Here is an 18,312-nt window from a genome sequence, read left to right as displayed (position 1 = left end):
GCCTATCAATGCAGGAGACACAGATTCGATCCCTGGGTCAGGAAGATCCCCTGGAGAAAGGGGATGGCAACTCACTCCAGTATTCTTGCCTGGAAATCCTGTTGACAGAGTATCTTGGAGGGCTACAGTCCTTGGGATCGCAAAGAGTCAGATTTGACTGAGCACAGCACAGCGTATACATGTCAACCTCATCTGCCAGTTCATCCCACTCTCTGCTTCCCTGCTGTGTCCACGCATACATTATCTACTTCCGTGTCTCTATTCCTACCCTGGAACTAGAGTCATCTTCCATTTTTCTTGATTCCACATGCATATATTAATATACAATAAATTGTTTTACTCTTTCTGGGTTACTTCACTCTGCATGACCAACTCTAGGTCCATCCACATCTCTACAAATGACCCAATTTCATTTCACTTCTTTTTACGGCTGAGTAATATTCCATTGTATAAGATGTTTCGTTCAGTCACTCGGTCATATCCAACTCTTTGTGACCCCATGGACTGCAGCATGCCAGGTCTCCCTGTCAGTCACCAACTCCCAGAGTTTACTCAAACTCATGTCCATCAAGTTGGTGATGCCATCCAACCATCTCATCCTCTGTTATCCCCTTCTCCTGCCTTCAGTCTTTCCCAGCATCAGGGTCTTTTCAAACAAGTCAGCTCTTCGCATCAGGTGGCCAAAGTATTGGAGCTTCAGCTTCAGCATCGGTCCTTCCAATGCATATTCAGGACTCTCAAGAATCTCCAACACCACAGTTCAAAAGCACCAATTCTTCAGCACTCATCTTTCTTTATGGTCCAACTCTCACATCCGTACATAACTACTAGAAAAACCATAGCTTTGACTAGATAGACCTTTGTTGGCAAAGTAATATCTCTGCTTTTTAATATGCTGTCTAGGTTGATCATAGCTTTTCTTCCAAAGAGCAAGGGTCTTTTAATTTCCTGTCTGCAGTCACCATCTGCAGTGATTTTGGAGCCCAGGAAAAAAAGTCCGCATCTTACTTATTCATTCATCTGTCAGTAGACACGGGTTGTTTCCATGTCCTGGCTGTTGTAGATAGTGCTACAGTGAACGTTGGGGGATATGTGTCTTTTGAATTATGATTTTCTCAGGGCAAATGCCAGTAGTGCAATTGCTGGGTTATATTTTTAAGTTCTGTTTTTAATTTTTTAAGGAACTCCATCCTGTTCTCTAAAATGGCTGTATCAATTTACATTCCCACCAAAGTGCAAGAGAGTTCCCTTTTCTCCACACCCTTTCCAGCATTTATTGTTTGTAAGTTTTTTGATGATGGCCATTCTGACCATTTTCATTTGCATTTCTTTAACAATTAATTGGGCTTCGTAGGTGGCTCAGTTGGTAAAGAATCCACCTGCGAATGCAAAAGTTTCAGGTTCTGTCCCTGAGTAGGGAAGATCCCTTTGAGGAGGAAATGGCAACCCACTCCAGTATGCTTGCCTGGAAAATTCCAAAGAGAGGGGAGCCTGGTGAGTTACAGTCTGTGGGGTTGTAAAGAGTTGGACATGATTGAGCATGAATAAGGAAGGAAAAGTGAATGATGTGGAGCATCTTTTCCAGTACCTCTTGGCCATCTCACATACACATTTTTACTGCCCTCCTATAAGAGGATTTCTCACCCAGTGTGTTCATTCTAAGCACCTTTGCATAGTATGTGCCCCACTATCCTATGAGCATAAAAGATAGATGCTCAGTGCAGCAGCATTATGGATGCTCAGTACCTTTTGATGAGCAAACAGGATTAATTTCTTCCTTAGTCTTCGCGCTTTTTCCTGATGTCTCAAGGTCCTTACAAATAAACCAGTTTGAAAATAGGACAAATCCTAAACTCCTGACTCCCCTGGAAAACGATTACCACGTTCCAAAGCTTATCGTATAGACGTGTCAGTATCTGCCCAGAGCTTCAGTGCTTTTATATGTTAAGTGCGTATTTAAGAGTGACCATAAAGTCCTTGTATGGCATGAGTTCTTCAGTAAAGTCACTTCTACATAAGATTTTTTATCCTGCAGAATATAACATGGGGATCCTTGATAACAGCTTATCTACAAATATCATTCAAAATCTGGATATAAGTTGGTGTCTTACCTTCCCTAGAGCCAGTGATTAAAGGCCAGTGCCCACAGATGTTAGTACAGTTTAATTCCACGAATGGGTTTCTTCTTCTGGTTGACCTAATAAGTTAACTATTCATGCCAGAAAGGGTGTATGTTTCTTGAGAGTAGGGTAAAGAAGGACTTCTTATACTCAGTTTACATGGAAGATTAAGAAATGCCTCAGGTTACCCTAGCATAGTAACAATCTAGGTATGAGTGCCTGTGTGTGCTGTGTTAGAGCTTACGAGTTTAAATTTTGTTTTCTGCCTTCTTTGGCACCCTGGGTGAAAAATGGGCCTTCCTTCTTTGTTTAGAGATTATTCTGTTGTCTTTATCTGTAATGTTTCCCTCTTAAATCTCTTCTGCCTGGAATCTTTTTAAATTACTAACAATTAATGTCTCCTACATTTTTTTCTTAGAGTCAGACTGAATTATTTTTCTAAGTTTAACGGACTTAGACTTTTACATGAAGGCTCTAAAATTCCCCAGGACTCCTCTCCAACAGGTAGTTGGCTCTGCTTATCATGTTTATGAATCGTTTTCTTTGATAATTGTTGCTTTACGGTCCCACACACTGTGAACATCAGGGTTCTATTTTATTTTGCTTCGACACATCAGAACTCCAGGTGATCTGGCCTATCTTGCCCCATTTCCATTTCTTATGAAAGCTTAAGAGAGTGGGTGATTATTTTAGCCAGAACATTGGTAATATTCGGCTCACCTCAAAGACTGTGAAAATCAGAACTACTGTGGCTGAAATTTCAACATTGAGAAAATGAGAGCTCTCATCAAGCCCCAGATATCAGATTTCTTGATGCAGAGGTCATTCTTAGTAAGGAGAGAAATTCCATAATCTTTCAGAGTAATCTGTCAGTCCCCTCACTCGTCAAAATTTTGCCCTCTATCTGCCTATCTGAAATTCCTCTGGCTGCAGGTTTTTCTGAGCTGTCTTTTCTAAAGATGAAGATTTTTCAAGTCTTAGATTATGAAACATATCTGTGCCAATAAGAAACAGTTCAAAAATAATGTAACACCGTATATCTGGTAATAGCCCTTCACCTCCAGGCAAGTCCAGAGAGAAATGTAGGGGAAATAGATTTGGATCCTGAGATTCAGGTTCAAGGCTCAGTTCTGTCATTGACCAGCCATAGGGCCTTTGGCAGTCCTGTTTCACCAACCTTGTCCCTTAGATGCTTATGCTCATTTGCTCAGTCATGTCCGACTCTTCATGACCTCCACGGACAGCAGCCTGCCAGGCTCCTCTGTCCATGGGATTTTACAGGCAAGAATACTGGAGTGGGTTTCCATTCCCTTCTCCAGGGGATCTTCCCAACCCAGGGATTGAGCCCATATCTCCTGGGACTCCTGAACTGGCAGGCAGACTCTTTACCACTACTGCCACCTATCTGTAACTAATTAATACCTAGTCCGTCCCAGGGACGGAGGAGCCTGGTGGGCTGCAGTCCATGGCGTCGCTAGGAGTTGGACACGACCGAGCGACTTCACTTTCAGTTTTCACTTTCATGCATTGGAGAAGGAAATGGCAACCCACTCCAGTGTTCTTGCCTGGAGAATCCCAGGGACGGGGGAGCCTGGTGGGCTGCCATCTCTGGGATCACACAGAGTCGGACACAACTGAAGCGACTTAGCAGCAGCAGCAGCCCCTTACTAAATGATTGTTTCTGTGTTTGTTGAGGGTTTAAAAAAAAAAAAAAAAGGTTATCAAAGGTATTGCAAATTGTAGATGTACTTTTAAGACGAAAGGTTTTCTGTCATTTCCTTCTTAAAGAGCTTTCTATCACTGAGTGTACTTATCTTTGCTACTTTTCCTTCAGTAAACATGTATCTCCCAAGAAACTTTGCTCCTTGAGTTTCCTGCTTTTTCTTTATCCTTTTTAGATGCCAATTCTGGACATTATACTCTTCTCAGCTGTGCCTAATAAAATGATAATATTCATAGTTACATCTTGTTAGCTCCCTATTCAGAGAAGGCGATGGCACCCCACTCCAGTACTCCTGCCTGGAAAATCCCATGGACGGAGGAGCCTGGTGGGCTGCAGTCCATGGGGTCACTAAGAGTCAGACATGACTGAGTGACTTCACTTTCACTTTTCACTTTCATGCATTGGAGAAGGAAATGGCAGTCCACTCCAGTGTTCATGCCTGGAGAATCCCAGGGACGGGGGAGCCTGGTGGGCTGCCGTCTATGGGGTTGCACAGAGTTGGACACGACTGACGTGACTTAGCAGCTCCCTATTAACTAGCTCAGCATTGTAGACTTATTCAGTTTGAGGTCCACCATGACCCCTGAGGTCTCTTCTGCTGGGTAGGCCTAACCAGTCATTTCCCAGTGCCTTATGTGTCCATGTGTTCTTGCCCTTATTCACTATTTCCCTCCTATAGGTGAACAGTTTTCTTTACAGCAGTCACTTGGATATCCCCTTTGCCAGCTTCATCATTCCTGCTGCACTTCTTTTCTCCTCAGTCCTTTATAATTAGTGTCTTCGGAGCCCTCCTAAAGTGCAGGGCCAGTATCAGACAGAATTGGCTAGTGCTGCACCCAGTGAGGGGAGTCTTCCCCTAATCGTTATCCTCCACATTATCTGTCACCCAAAAGATTGTTATCTGTGCAAGTAATCACAGGAAACCTGATCAGCTTCCAGCCTTTGGGCAGATCTTGCCACAGCCACTTGACAAGTGACTTAATTGTTGCTCTCCCCCTCCTGAAAATACCTTCCCAGGCTCTATAAAATCCATCCCTCTCTGTCATGCGTGGATAGTAGGGGACCCCAAGTGTTTTCTTCGGCAGCTCTCAGTGGTACAGAGTGGGGGGCAGATGTTTTCTGTAGGAGGTGGTGGCCTCGTTCATGACCCAGAAATTGCAGAATGGTTTCCCAGGCCCTCTTAGCTTCATCAGTTGGGGCATTGACTCCTAACCTGCAGGGTACCCTGTCCTGTGGGGGTCATCCCTTCCCAAGATCAACAAGCAGATGTAGCTCCTCCTCTGCAGAGTGGCAGCCACCGTAACTGGTACCCGTTTTGGAAACGAGTCATCTAGCATTGTCTCCTGTCAAGTTTGACCGCAGCTGGGAATGTGAATAGCCAGGTTGCAGCACATTTGTTCATGGTTTCCTTTGAGCAGCTGGTCAAGATGAGAAGTTTGGACAGATTCAGACTCAGATTCTCCGACACCCCGTTGCCTCTTGTCCTCTCTTTATGAGACGAATCTTGCATGTGTGTGTCCTCTCTTCCGTTTCAGAATTCATGTCCTGTGCACACTAGTTCATGGTAGCACTGTTTACACCAGCCAAGACGTGAGGCACCCTAAATGTCCACTGACAAAGGCATGCATAAAGATGTGGTATATTACACAATTGGATATTACTCAGCCATAAAAAGAAAATGAAATAATGCCATTTGCAGCAACATGGATGGACCTATGATTATACTAAGTGAAGTCAGTCTGACAGAGAAAGACAAATATTATATGGTATCACTTATATGTGCAATCTTTAAAAATGCTACTAGTGAACTTACTTATAAAACAGAAAGAGACTCACAGACAAGAAAATAATATTATAGTTACCAAAGGGGAAAGGGTGGGGAGGGATAAGTTAGGAGTTTGGGATTAATTCACTACTATATATAAGCTAGATAAACAAGGACATTCTATATAGCACAGGGAACTCTAGTCAATATCTTGTAATACCTTATAGTGTAAAAGAACCTAAAAAAGAAGATACATATGTATATGAATCACTTTGATGGACACTTGAACTAACACAGCATTTTAAATCAACTATATCAATTGAAAAAAAAATTTTAATTCATGTCCTAGAATGACCAAATAAATCAAATGTTGGTCCATTTTTAAAAAAGGGAAAATGCCCTATACTTCATGTAAGAAAGAAAGCTAGTGTCTCTTCATGTGTAATCCAAGAGCACCCTGACTAAATTCTTGGGCTTCTCTGATAGCTCAGTTGGTAAAGAATCCGCCTGCAGTGCAGGAGACCCCACTTTGATTTCTGGGTCAGGAAGATCTGCTGGAGAATGGATAGGCCACCCACTCCAGTATTCTTGAGCTTCCCTTGTGGCTCAGCTGGTAAAGGATCCACCTGTAGTGCGAGAGACCTGGGTTTGATCCCTGGGTTGGGAAGATCCCCTGGAGAAGGGAAAGGCTACTCACTCCAGTATTCTGGCCTGGAGAATTCCTTGAACTCTATAGTCCATAGGGTTGCAAAGAGTCGGACATGATTGAGTGACTTTCATTTTCACTTTTTCCAGTTTAGCCATACAGCTAGACTCACGTTTTTCTACAGACAGAAAAACAGTAGATACTGCACTTAACACTTTTAATATATCTTCTCTTCTTATTCCATATTATTGGTTCATTACCTTCTTACACAGTTCCTGGGGAGAGATCTAATTTGCCGTGGGTACAACTAGATTGCAGCATATTGAATTAATATGAAATCTCCAGGAAAATGAAACAGCTCGGCCACACAGTTCCACTTTGAAAGTATGAAGCTGACAGCTTCATTTCAGTTGTTTGTAATTAAAGCCACTTTAGATTACTTGGGGAAGTGTGTGGAGGCAGGTCCCTCTGAGTGGTTCAAGGCCAGAAGGGTTGGTCCACTTCAAGGAGTCCCACCACCACCCCCCCACCCCCCCCCCCACCCCCCCCACACACACACAGCTGGACCTGGAGAGGGGGCCACAGATGAGGGAGGAGACAACCCATTGTAGAGTAGGAAGAGAATTGTGGGCTAATGGACTTGTTCTTTAGCTCTTTGGAACATGGATGTCCTTTGGGGGTTGTTAAAATACACATTTCTGGGGTTCAGTGAGATGGGACATGAGCCAAGGAATCATCATTAATATCCACACTTGCAGAATGCCAAAGTTCACGGCTGCAGAAACACTATTTGGGTGCCTTTCCCCTCTTGATCTTGACTGTGTGAAGCTGGATTTTGATGAAGTCATAATAATATGATAATTCAGCTGGATTTGAGCAGTTCTCAATGGGGGTGCACACTTGGGGGAGATTTTTGCCAACAAACACAACTCAGGCATCACCCCAATTCTGTTATATTAAAATCTTTGGAATTAGGGCCTCAGTTCATTTCACTCTGTTGTGTCCAACTCTTTGCAACCCCATGGACTGCAGCAGGCCAGGCTTCCCTGTCCATCACCAACTCCCAGAGCTTACTCAGACTCATGTCCATTGAGTCGGTGATACCATCCAACTATCTCATCTTCTGTCATCCCCTTCTCCTCCCGCCTTGAATCTTTCCCAGCATCAGGGTCTTTTCCAGTGAGTCAGTTCTTTGCATCAAGTAACCAAAGAATTGGAGTTTCAGCTTCAACATCAGTCCTTCCAATGAATATTCAGGACTGGTTTCCTTTAGGATGGACTGGTTGGATCTCCTTGCTGTCCAGGGGACTCTCAAGAGTCTTCTTCAACACCACAGTTCAAAAGTGTCAATTCTTCGGGGCTCAGCTTTCTTTATAGTCCAACTTTCACATCCATACATGACTACTGGAAAAACCAATGTTTTGGCTCTATGGACCTCTGTTGGCAAAGTAATGTCTCTGCTTTTTAATATGCTGTCTAGCTTGGTCATGACTTTACTTCCAAGGAGCAGGGGTCTTTTAATTTCATGGCTGCAGTCACCATCTACAGTCATTTTGGAGTCCAAGAAAATAAAGTCTGTCACTGTTTCCATTGTTTCCCCATCTATTTGCCATGAAGTGATGGGACCAGATGCCATGATCTTCGTTTTCTGAATGTTGAGTTTTAAGCCTACTTTTTCACTCTCCTCTTTCACTTTCATCAAGAGGCTCTTTAGTTCTTCTTCCCTTTCTGCCATAATGGTGGTGTCCTCTACATATCTGAGGTTATTGATGTTTCTCCCAGCAATCTTGATTCCAGCTTGTGCTTCATCCAGTCCAGCTTTTCTCATGGTGTACTCTGCATATAAGTTAAATAAGCAAAGCGACAATATACAGCCTTGACGTACTCCTTTCCCAATTTGGAACCAGTCTGTTGTTCCATGTCCAGTTCTAACTGTTGCTTCTTGATCTGCATAGATTTCTCAAGAGGCAGGTCAGGTGGTCTGGTATTCCCATCTCTTGAAGAATTTTCCACAGTTTGCTGTGAATTAAGGCCTAAGAATGTGTATTTTTAAGGCTTCCAAGTGATCCTCCTGTGATGACGAATTAGGGGACGAATGAACTAAAGTGCTCACCTTCATGCTGTGAGTTGTACGTAGTTAAGGAAGACCCACCAGTGCATCAGTTGTTCTTGCTTTTACCGTTGTTCCCAAATCTAATCAATTGTAAAGTAGGGCAGTCCCTAATTATAACCATTAGTGAACAAAAGTGTGCCGGCATTTCACACCTGGGAGCTAGTGTCAGTTGTCCTGTTCACAAATAAAACCAATAATCAGGGCCTGTGGTCCCAAATAAAACCAATAATCAGGGTCTCTGGATAATTAAGCTGTTATCCTTTTAATAATACACTTATAAACAGATACATACTCTGTAGAGTAAAAATAAAACAACATCTAGTTTTAAATAGTAAGTAAAATACACTATCTTTATGCAAAAATATCCCATGTATTTAAAACGGATGACTAGTTTGTGGTTTATTCAACAGTTTCCTTAAACAAATATTGAGTATCTATAATGGTCAGGGACTATTCCCCAAACAGATATAATAGTGAGCAAACCAAACAAAAATGTCAGCCCTCGTGGAATTTACATTTAAACAGGGGCAGACTGTCCTGACCCTGTCCACTTGTGAATGGCTATAAGAAGAATGAACACATCCTCTCCCCAAGGCTGGCCATTCCAGGAGATTTGTAAGATTAATGATCTTTTTACTTTACTTCCTCACACCCCCACCTCTATTCTGTTAAAGACACTGGCATCCAGACTCCAATAAGACACTTTTTTTTTGAGACACTAGTCTGCCATCTTTGCAGTCAGGCAGACTATAAACAAGATAAAGAAATTAAATATATAGTGTGCTCTGTAGATACTAAAGAGAATCCCTCTGTGCAATTAGTATTACTGGGAGTCTTTTGCATTCCGGCATTGTTAAATATATTTACAAAGATATCCCTGCCTTCAAAGAGTTTATCATCTAGTACAGCAACTTATTAAATGCTTCTCAGAGAGATTATGGTTGTAATTTAATTTATATAGTGCAGGACAGAGCTCCAAAAACTGTATGTGCTGTACACATTACTCTTGCCTTTGAAGTCCCTTAGCCTTTTCTATAACACTCCCGTTTATGCAATACATTCATTATGGCTAAAAACAGCATAGCTGTGTCATGAAACATGGGGAAAGATGTATAAATTAACAGACTGTGCAATTTGCATTCTTTTGCCACGGCTCATTATTTCTATTTCGACCATACATTTAGACTTTGAAAGCCCCAGGGTTTTGAATACCGATGTTATCACATCAATGTACTTGTTGCTGAGAAACGTAAAGTAAGGGCAATCAAATGTACCTGTGGAATAATGGTTTTCAGGGTATGAGATCAGGGCCGCCACATCATCCTGGGAACAAGTTAGAAGTACAAATTCTCATCCCTCACCCCACCCAAGCTCCCAAGTCAGAATCTCTGGGGTGAGGCCCTCCAGTCTGTATCTTAACATGGTGATGAAGAACGGCTCGAGTCATTCAAACACATCACTCAGTGGTGGATACTGATCAAAGCAGGTGAAGCAAGTGCATGATTATCCAAGGTGATATCCAAGATCCTGATTTCATGGTTTTGCACTCTCTTGGAATATGCTTCAGACACTAACCAGGGTTGAGGCTTGAGACATCTCCACATCTGGGTTATGAATGTATATGAGGTGGGTATAGTCAGGTGTATATAAAGTCGGGCTTCCCTTGTGGCTCAGCTGGTAAAGAATCTGCCTGCATTGTGGGAGACGTGGGTTCGATCCCCAGATTGGGAAGATCCCCTGGAGAAGGGAAAGGCTACCCACTTTAGTATTCTGGCCTGGAGAATTCCATGGACTGTATAGTCCTTGGGGTCGCAAAGAGTTAGACACGACTGAGTGACTTTGGCGTTCACTGTCATAGTCAGGTGCAAGAAATCTGCTAACCAAAGATTAGGTCTTGTCGCTAGGTAACTAACAAATAGTGGCACACCTGTCACATGACTTTACAGGACCCCAAAGTGGTGTTGGAGAAGACTCTCGAGAGTCCCTTGGACTGCAAAGAGATCCAACCAGTCCATTCTAAAGGAGATCAGTCCTGGGTGTTCTTTGGAAGGAATGATGCTAAAGCTGAAACTCCAGTACTTTGGCCACCTCATGCGAAGAGTTGATTCATTGGAAAAGACTCTGATGCTGGGAGGGATTGGGGGCAAGAGGAGAAGGGGACAACAGAGGATGAGATGGCTGGATGGCATCACTGACTCGATGGACGTGAGTCTGAGTGAACTCCGGGAGTTGGTGATGGACAGGGAGGCCTGGCGTGCTGCGATTCATGCGGTCACAAGGAGTTGGACACGACTGAGTGACTGAACAGAACTGAAAGGCTATGTTCTCTTACTATTTCAGAAACTTCTCTGGGTTGATGCTCCCTATGTGACTAATGCATTTGCGGTTAACCTAGATTTCTGGTATTATTATCTATGGGTTTGCCTGCCTATATCTTTATGTGTCTTTCACCATCCCCTTGTTTCATCTTTCCACTTTGTCTCTTTTGCATAACAGAGTCCTACTCTTATTCTTCTGTTCTCACTGGCTTAATAAACTGCTCTTGTGGAAGAGTTCTGCATTTCTTTAATTCTTAAAGCACACAAATGGAGTATTGTTATCAAGAGGTAATAACTAAATGAGATTGCATTGCTTTTAAAGTTATGTTGCCCTTGGAGGTTTTATGAAGGGTCTTCTCTTTCCCCTTCTCCCTAAATAGAAAAATCTTTGGGGGAAAAATTGTTAGAAGGATTATTAGAGTATGGCGAGGCTTCTTTTTTTTAAAGTCTCTATTGAATTAGTTACAATATTGCTTGGCCAGGAGGCACTTAGGACCTTAGCTTCCGGACCAGGAATCGAACCCATGCCCCCTGCACTAGAAGGCGGAGTCCTGACCACAGGACTGTTGGCAGTCCTTCCTTGGGGAAGTCCCCTTCCTTACTCATTTTTAAGATGATATTTTTTGTAAAGTTTGGACCTGGTTCCTCCTTTTTAGTTACAGAAATAAAGGAGATGGTTATATTTAATTGGATGTTTTAAGGCCCAGGTAGTATGGAAAACCCTTGAGATCACCTTTGCCCTGTATCCTGTCCCCGCCCCCCCAACTTTGTCCTGCTCTCTCCAGTCTGTTGCAGAGCCTCAGGGACTGATTCAGCCTTCTTCTTTCAGGTCATCTATTTTTGCTTTGTTTTTGTGGACATGTTTTCATTAAACTGTAACAGACATACAGAAAAAGGCACAGACCATCAGTGTACATCAGAGTGGGTTTTGCCAACATGCACTTACCCATGTCATCACTACCCAGATCAAGAACTAGCTGGAACTTGACCAGCATCCAGACACCCTCCCTCCCACATGTCCCCCTCCCCAGCACCTCCCCTTCCTCCCCAACTGAACACAACCCTGAGTCCTAAAGTCACACACTCTCTCTGCCTATCTGGGGGCTTCATGTCAGTGAAATCATCCCATATGTATTATTCTGTGTCTAGTGTCTTTAAGTCAACTTTATGTTGGTGAGATTCGTCTGTGTTGCAGAGTGTTCATTTATTTTCATTGCTGTATTATATATTCATTGTGAGCACACACCAGTTTGTTTATCCATTCTGTTATTGAGCGTTTGGAGTATTTCTGCTTTGAGGATATTACAGGTTCTTGTACATGTCCTCTGATACATGTATGTATGTACTTCTTTTCAGTATATACCTAGGAGCAGAATGGCTAGCGTAGGATTTACATATACTCAGCTTCAGCAGAGGCTATGAACCGGTTTGCCAAAGTGGTTGTAACAAGTACCTCCTGCAGTATGAGAGTGTGCTGGTTGCTTCACATCCTTTCTAGCATTTGATACTGTCTTTTTAATTTTAGCCACTCTAGTAGGTGGTCCCTCTTTGTGGAGTGAATTTGCATTTTCCTGATAACTGATGATGTTGAGCGCCCATATTTAATGGCTTTGAGATATCTTGTGAAATTCCTTCTCAGATCTTTGCCCATTTTTCTGTTGGTTTGTCTCTCGTTAATTTTAGGAGTTAATTATGTATGGATAAAAGCCCACTGTTGGATATGTGTTTTATGTATATTCTCCTGCTCTGTGTCTTTGGATGAATAGAAGCTCTTAATTTTAATGAGTTTCAATCATTTCATTTATGATCCTGTTAAAGAAACCTCTGACTCTGTCATAAGGATATTCTTCCATGGTACAGTCTAGAATCTTTGGATATACATTTAAATATATGTCCAATTGGAATTGATTTTTATGCAAGTTTTGAGGTGAAGTTCAGGAATCATTTTCATATATGTATGTGTGTGTATACACACATACATATATGAAAATAAATATAACATGTGTATATGTGTGTGTGTATATGCACATACTTTATATATATATATAAAATCTCTGGACCATTAGGGTTTTACTTTTTGTTGTATTTTGTTTTGGTGCTTAGTTTTTATAGTGAACTTTTTATTTTAGAGTCATTTTTAATTTGCAGTCAAGTTGCAAAGAGTCCAAAGAATTCTCATGTACCCTCTGCCCATTTTCCCCTGTTCTCATTATCTTACATCGCTATCATACATTTGTCACAGCTAAGGAGTCAATGTCAATGCATTCTTATTAACTAAAGTCCATGCTTTATTCAGAGCAGGACCATTAGGTTTTGACCAGTCCGAGTGCTGTTGAGGAATGCTTTGACACAACATCCTGTTAACTAAACCTTCAGTAACCAGCTCCACTGGAGTGACTTGTCTTAGATCTCAGCCTAAGTTGGATAACTCAGCCAGGCTCAAGAGATATGAATATAGGTCCCATGAGAGCACTAGGAAGGAACTATGGAAATCCTGCAATCAAAGGCCCTCCAGATCTGATATCTGGAGAAGGAAGTGGCAACCCACTCCAGTAGTCTTTTGTCTGGAGAATCCCATGGACGGAGGAGCCTGGTAGGCCACAGTCCATGGGGTCACAAAGAGTCGGACATGACTGAGCGACTTCACTTTCACTTTTCACTTTCATGCATTGGAGAAGGAAATGGCAACCCACTCTGGTATTCTTGCCTGGAGAATCCCGGGGACGGGGGAGCCTGCTGGGCTGCCGTCTGTGGGGTTGCACAGAGTCGGACACGACTGAAGTGACTTAGCAGCAGCAGCAGCAGGTCTGACATCACCTTAAACTTTTCATCTCCAGTTTTGAAAATCCTGCCTGAGTTTTAGAAGTACAATAAGCAGTCTTCTCCTTGAGTCCTTCAGAACTTGAATTTTGTAACTTCTAACCAAAGTTTAAAGTACACCAATGATGAGCAGTTTTTCATTTTTAGTCACCATGCCTAATATTACATCCCTAGGATTTATCTATCTTATAACTAGAAGTTTGTACCTTTTGAATGCTAACCATTTCACCCACCACTCTCCAGCCTCTGCCTTTGACACCTACTCTGTCTCTAGGAGTTTGGTTTTCTCATTTTTAGAGCAACCTCCATAGTGTTTTCCCAGTGTCTGCACCAATCTACATTGCTGCCAACAGCAGTGTGGTGCACAGGGTTCCCTTTTCTCCAGATCTTGGCTCACACTTGTTGTTTCTTAGCTCGCCGATGATGATAGCCATTCTTACAGCTGTGAGTTCTCATCACAGTTCAGGTCTGCATTTCCTTGGCGGTTAGTGACGCTGAGCATCCTTTCCTATACCTGTCAGCCATCTGTACGTCTTCTTTGGAAAACTGTCTATTCACATTTTCTTCCCATTTTTTAAAAAAATCAGATTGTTTCCTTTTTTTGCTCTTGAGTTGCATAAGTTCTTCATATTTTTTTGGATATTAACCCCTTAGATATTAACCCCCATCAGATACATGATTCGCAAATATTTTCTCCTGTTCAGTAGGTTGCTTTTTCACTCTGTGGGTGATTTCCTTTGCTGCCCAGAAGCTTTTTGGTTTGATGTAGTCCGCCTTGTTTAGTTTGGCTTTTGTTGCCTTTGCTTTTTGTGTCCGATTCAAAAAATGACTGTCAGGAAGCTTACTGCCCATGTTTTCTTCTAGGAGTTTTACTGTTTCGGGTCCTGCATTCAAGTCTTTAATCCATTGTGAGTTAACTTTGTGTGATGTAAAGTGGGGGTATGGTCTAATCTGATAAACAGCTTTTTAGAGAGTGTTACTACCAGGTGCCGGGGGCAAGGAGACCTCAGGATGCCCCTCTGGCCTTGGGCGTGAGCACATGGAGAGCTCCGTGTCTGGCTCAGTCTTCTCTGCCCTCTTGAGCTCGGGCTTGGGGAATGTCACTGTGCCCCTGAGTTCTGAGGAAGGGAGGACAGGGAGCTCTTGATACTGCCAGGCCTGTTATTGCCAGCTCCCCCCGACCGCCCGCCCACACACACACACACACACACACTTGCCTCTGCGAGACTTCTCTGTACCACACTTCAGCGGTGCTGGTGTACTTCAGAGTGTCCCTGACAGCCTTAACTATTTTTACTTTTCGACTGAAAGTGCAGAAGAAGCCCCCGTCACCATGTTTTACTTTGACAGTGGACATTTAAATTGAAGCGAAAAGGCGAACGCAGGCCAGCCAGCCCCATTAATATTTTATGAAATACTCATTGTTCTGTAACCGGCCGTAACCCTGTCCTGGACCATGCTTTTATGGCTGACAGGCCGACCCCAGGAGGCACACACACACTCGGCCGTTTTGTCTCTGTCCCGCCTCTCCTCAGTACCATGAGCTCGCGCCACTCCGCCAGCCCGGTGGTCTTCACCAGCGCCAGAAGTTCACCAAAGGAAGAACTTCACCCGGCCGCCCCCCCGCAGCTCGCTCCTTCCTTCTCATCCTCCTCGTCCTCCTCCTCCGGTCCTCGGACTTTCTACCCCCGCCAGGGCGCTACCAGCAAGTACCTGATTGGATGGAAGAAACCCGAAGGAACCATAAACTCCGTGGGATTCATGGACACCAGAAAGTAAGGACTCTGTTGCTGCTCTTGCCAGGTGTTTTGCTTTTCACATGACAGTGAACAGAACAATTTCCTGCGAGAGAGGAGGCTGGGCTCAAGACTGGGGAGAGGGTGGTTTGGTAGGGAAGTTATTTTTCTTCCCACATGAAACGTGTCTTAAATTGTTTCTCTGCCACATTCCTTAAATAAGATGTATTGCAAAACCGTCAGATTTGAGAATCTCAAAGTCTCCTAGGAAAGAGTCTGTCTGAAGAACAAACTTCAGAATAATCGCCCCTTGGGTGTTAAGACCACACTTGTCCCTTTGACGCTATTAATCACAGCCTTCCCGTGTAATTCCTAACTGGCCCAGGAGGGACTATTAGAAAGTAAGTGACCACCTCTGAACATAAAGAACTTTTGACAAAATAGTACAGCAAAAAATAAAGGATTCAGTCAATGACATTGGTTTTGTTTCTATAGAGATTGCATTTGGGACTCATACCCTGTGGTCTTTTTTATTAGTAAGTCAGTTGCTAATTTTGGCTTAGTGGAGTTTATAGTTTCCTGTGAAAGAGTGACTTATTCATCAGGCTTTTTATTTTGTATTTCAAACTGGTCTTGTTTCTCTTTATAAGCACTTATCCAAATAGATTCTTAATATAATTGAACAGAAGTAATTCTCTTTTTCTCTCTTCTAATAGCTCTCCATTGACTTACCTCTTTCAGACCCCATCACACCCTTGAGTCCACCTCATCAAATTAATTTCTCCCCTCTCTTCCCCTTCTTTCAAGGCGTCATCAGAGTGACGGCAATGAAATAGCCCACCCCAGGCTGCGTGCCTCCACCAGGGACCTCAGGGCGTCCCCGAAGCCAACCTCCAAGTCCACCATTGAGGAGGATCTCAAGAAGCTCATTGACCTGGAAAGCCCAACCCCTGACTCCCAGAAGAATTTTAAGGTACAGGGCAGGTCTTGGGGTGAACAGCAGTCAGGGAGAGGCTGGACAGGGCACTTAGGTTCTCCAGGAAGTGGTGGTTCCCAGCTCCTCCTCGTCGGACCCCCCCCCCGTCTCGCCATCACCCAGCTGTCTCAATATTTAGTTCATGTGTTTTCCAGATGTCCTGTCCCTGCAGCCACATCTGTGGAGTCTGGGTTTATAGTAACCTGTCCCCACCCCCAAGGCTCCTTATCTTCCACTGTATCCTACTTACAATGCACAAGCTATACTTTCTTGACATTGTCACTCAGACGACATTGCTTCTCGGAACTCTGCAGACCACCCATGGCTCTGTTGTTGGATGGAAAGTTTTCTGAAAGCCTGCAGTGCCTTCTGTCCACAGGGTCCTCCTCCCACAGTAGCCCCCAGGGTGTCTCCTGCCCCACGTGCGCCCACAGCACCTGCACTCTGGCCTCACGTCTGCTCCCTGCCCCTGGCCAGCAAACCTACCAGCTGTACACTGCTTGCCGTTGAGTCCAGCAGACAGAGTTGGCACATTTATCTGAAGAACTTTGCAGACTCTCTTCAGAAAGCCTTCTCTCCGCTCTCAGAATTCCAGACTAGAAATGCCTTCTCTAGAACCCAGCCTCCCTCCCCATTGAGTCCTGAACACTTGCTCAGAGTTTGTGGGTATGTCAGTGGCCAAACATTTGCATGACCACATGGAAAGTTTTTTTTTCTACCCACCTCAACTCGGGCGGACCCTTCAAGCCCACCTCAGGCTCTGCTTTCTTGTCTCTAAAGTGTGCCATCTCACTCCCAAATGAGCCAGCAGCTGGTATTGGCTGAGCTGGGCCCAAAGGTATTATATTTCACCCTTAGCATAATGTGTTCCTGTCTGGAGTGTACTGGGCGGGCCCACGAGAAGAGAGTCCACCGCTCCAGAGGGTCATGGGTGCACACTTTGATGTTTTCTGTTCTCTGTGTTCTCAGTTAAATGGTTTGTAGTCTGTTTGAAGTGACTAAAAAGCTTAGTTTAAGAGGGCCTTTGAGAATTGATGCGAAGTGGAAGCTGACATATTTCCTTAACCACTTACCATCCTCAGAGGGCGAGAGACATGCCCAGCGTGATGAGCCGTGTGGTCTCGTCTCATCCGGGCTTCCTTGTTACCATTCTAGTTTCTGTGCACACACACGTTCCTCTGTGTGTGAGTGTGCCACACGTGTGTGTGCGTTCCTCTAGATAGGTCAGGTATACATTTGAAACTGACAGATCAACGTCTCCAGAGATGAAATGTACTCCAAAGACCATTCTGGAGTTTTGCAGAGAAATCACTGAGTTATTAACATAAGCATTAACATCATAAATTATTTTAAAGGCTTAACATTCTGGATTTCTCTCGTTTCTGTTTTATAAGCCAGCACTTAACAGTTCTGACTCATCACCCAGGGCACAAATGGTTTCCTTAGCAACCCCGCAAAAGATAGTACTTGAAACTTCTTTCTTTATCCATCAAAAACCAAAGAGGTGTATTAAAATTTTTAACTACCAGTTTCAGAATTTTTTCAGATTTTTCCTGAGGTTAAAGGAAAATAAAATCTGCCCTGAAAGGAATCTTTCCTCCAATTCTTAGTTTAACATTTTTGGAAAGGGGTAAGCTCAGAGCTTTCTTTCTTTTGATTTACTCCTGCAGTGAAAATAATTGAAAGCAAATGTCTGTCTTGCCCTCATTCCAGGTCTTGGCTTTTATTTCCAAAGTGAATTACTTTAACATTCCTATTTGAAACAAGAATGCACATGGCTTTATGTGGTGACTATATTACCATGAGACCCTCTGCAAAGAAAGTGCTTCTGCTGGTTGAACTATTATGGGGAAAAGGCTGGGAGCAGGAGCTGGAAAAGTGCTCTGTTTTCTCTCTCGTGTCATCCTTTTTCATCTGGCTTCAGATGAGTTCAGCTAAGTAGCTCTGTGTGTCTTCTGAGACTCATGTGAGCGACATGCCTCTGCTGTGTCAATGAGGCCAGTGTGCCCTTGCGAGGTCTCCCCGGCCACGCCTGGCTCAGGGCTCCAAGCCACTGCATCAGGCTTCAGGGTACAAGGAGTAGCCTACCCTGGGT

General features: G+C 43.5%; 1 protein-coding gene across 10 annotated transcripts in view; it reads left to right on the top strand.

Moving 5' to 3' along the window:
- Positions 1-18,312, top strand: part of SIPA1L1 (signal induced proliferation associated 1 like 1) — a 510,536-nt gene that overhangs the window by 478,062 nt on the left and 14,162 nt on the right. For all 10 annotated transcript variants that reach the window (XM_044924786.2, XM_044924785.2, XM_044924792.2 and 7 more), the window contains 2 exons: positions 15,041-15,280; positions 16,049-16,214. In XM_044924786.2, the coding sequence (XP_044780721.2) occupies positions 15,041-15,280; positions 16,049-16,214 (406 nt within the window). The remainder of the gene's footprint in view (positions 1-15,040; positions 15,281-16,048; positions 16,215-18,312) is intronic.

The sequence above is a fragment of the Bubalus bubalis genome, chromosome 11, assembly GCF_019923935.1.
Source record: "Bubalus bubalis isolate 160015118507 breed Murrah chromosome 11, NDDB_SH_1, whole genome shotgun sequence".
Classification (NCBI taxonomy): Eukaryota; Metazoa; Chordata; class Mammalia; order Artiodactyla; family Bovidae; genus Bubalus; species Bubalus bubalis.
This window is presented reverse-complemented; position numbering and strand designations above follow the sequence as displayed.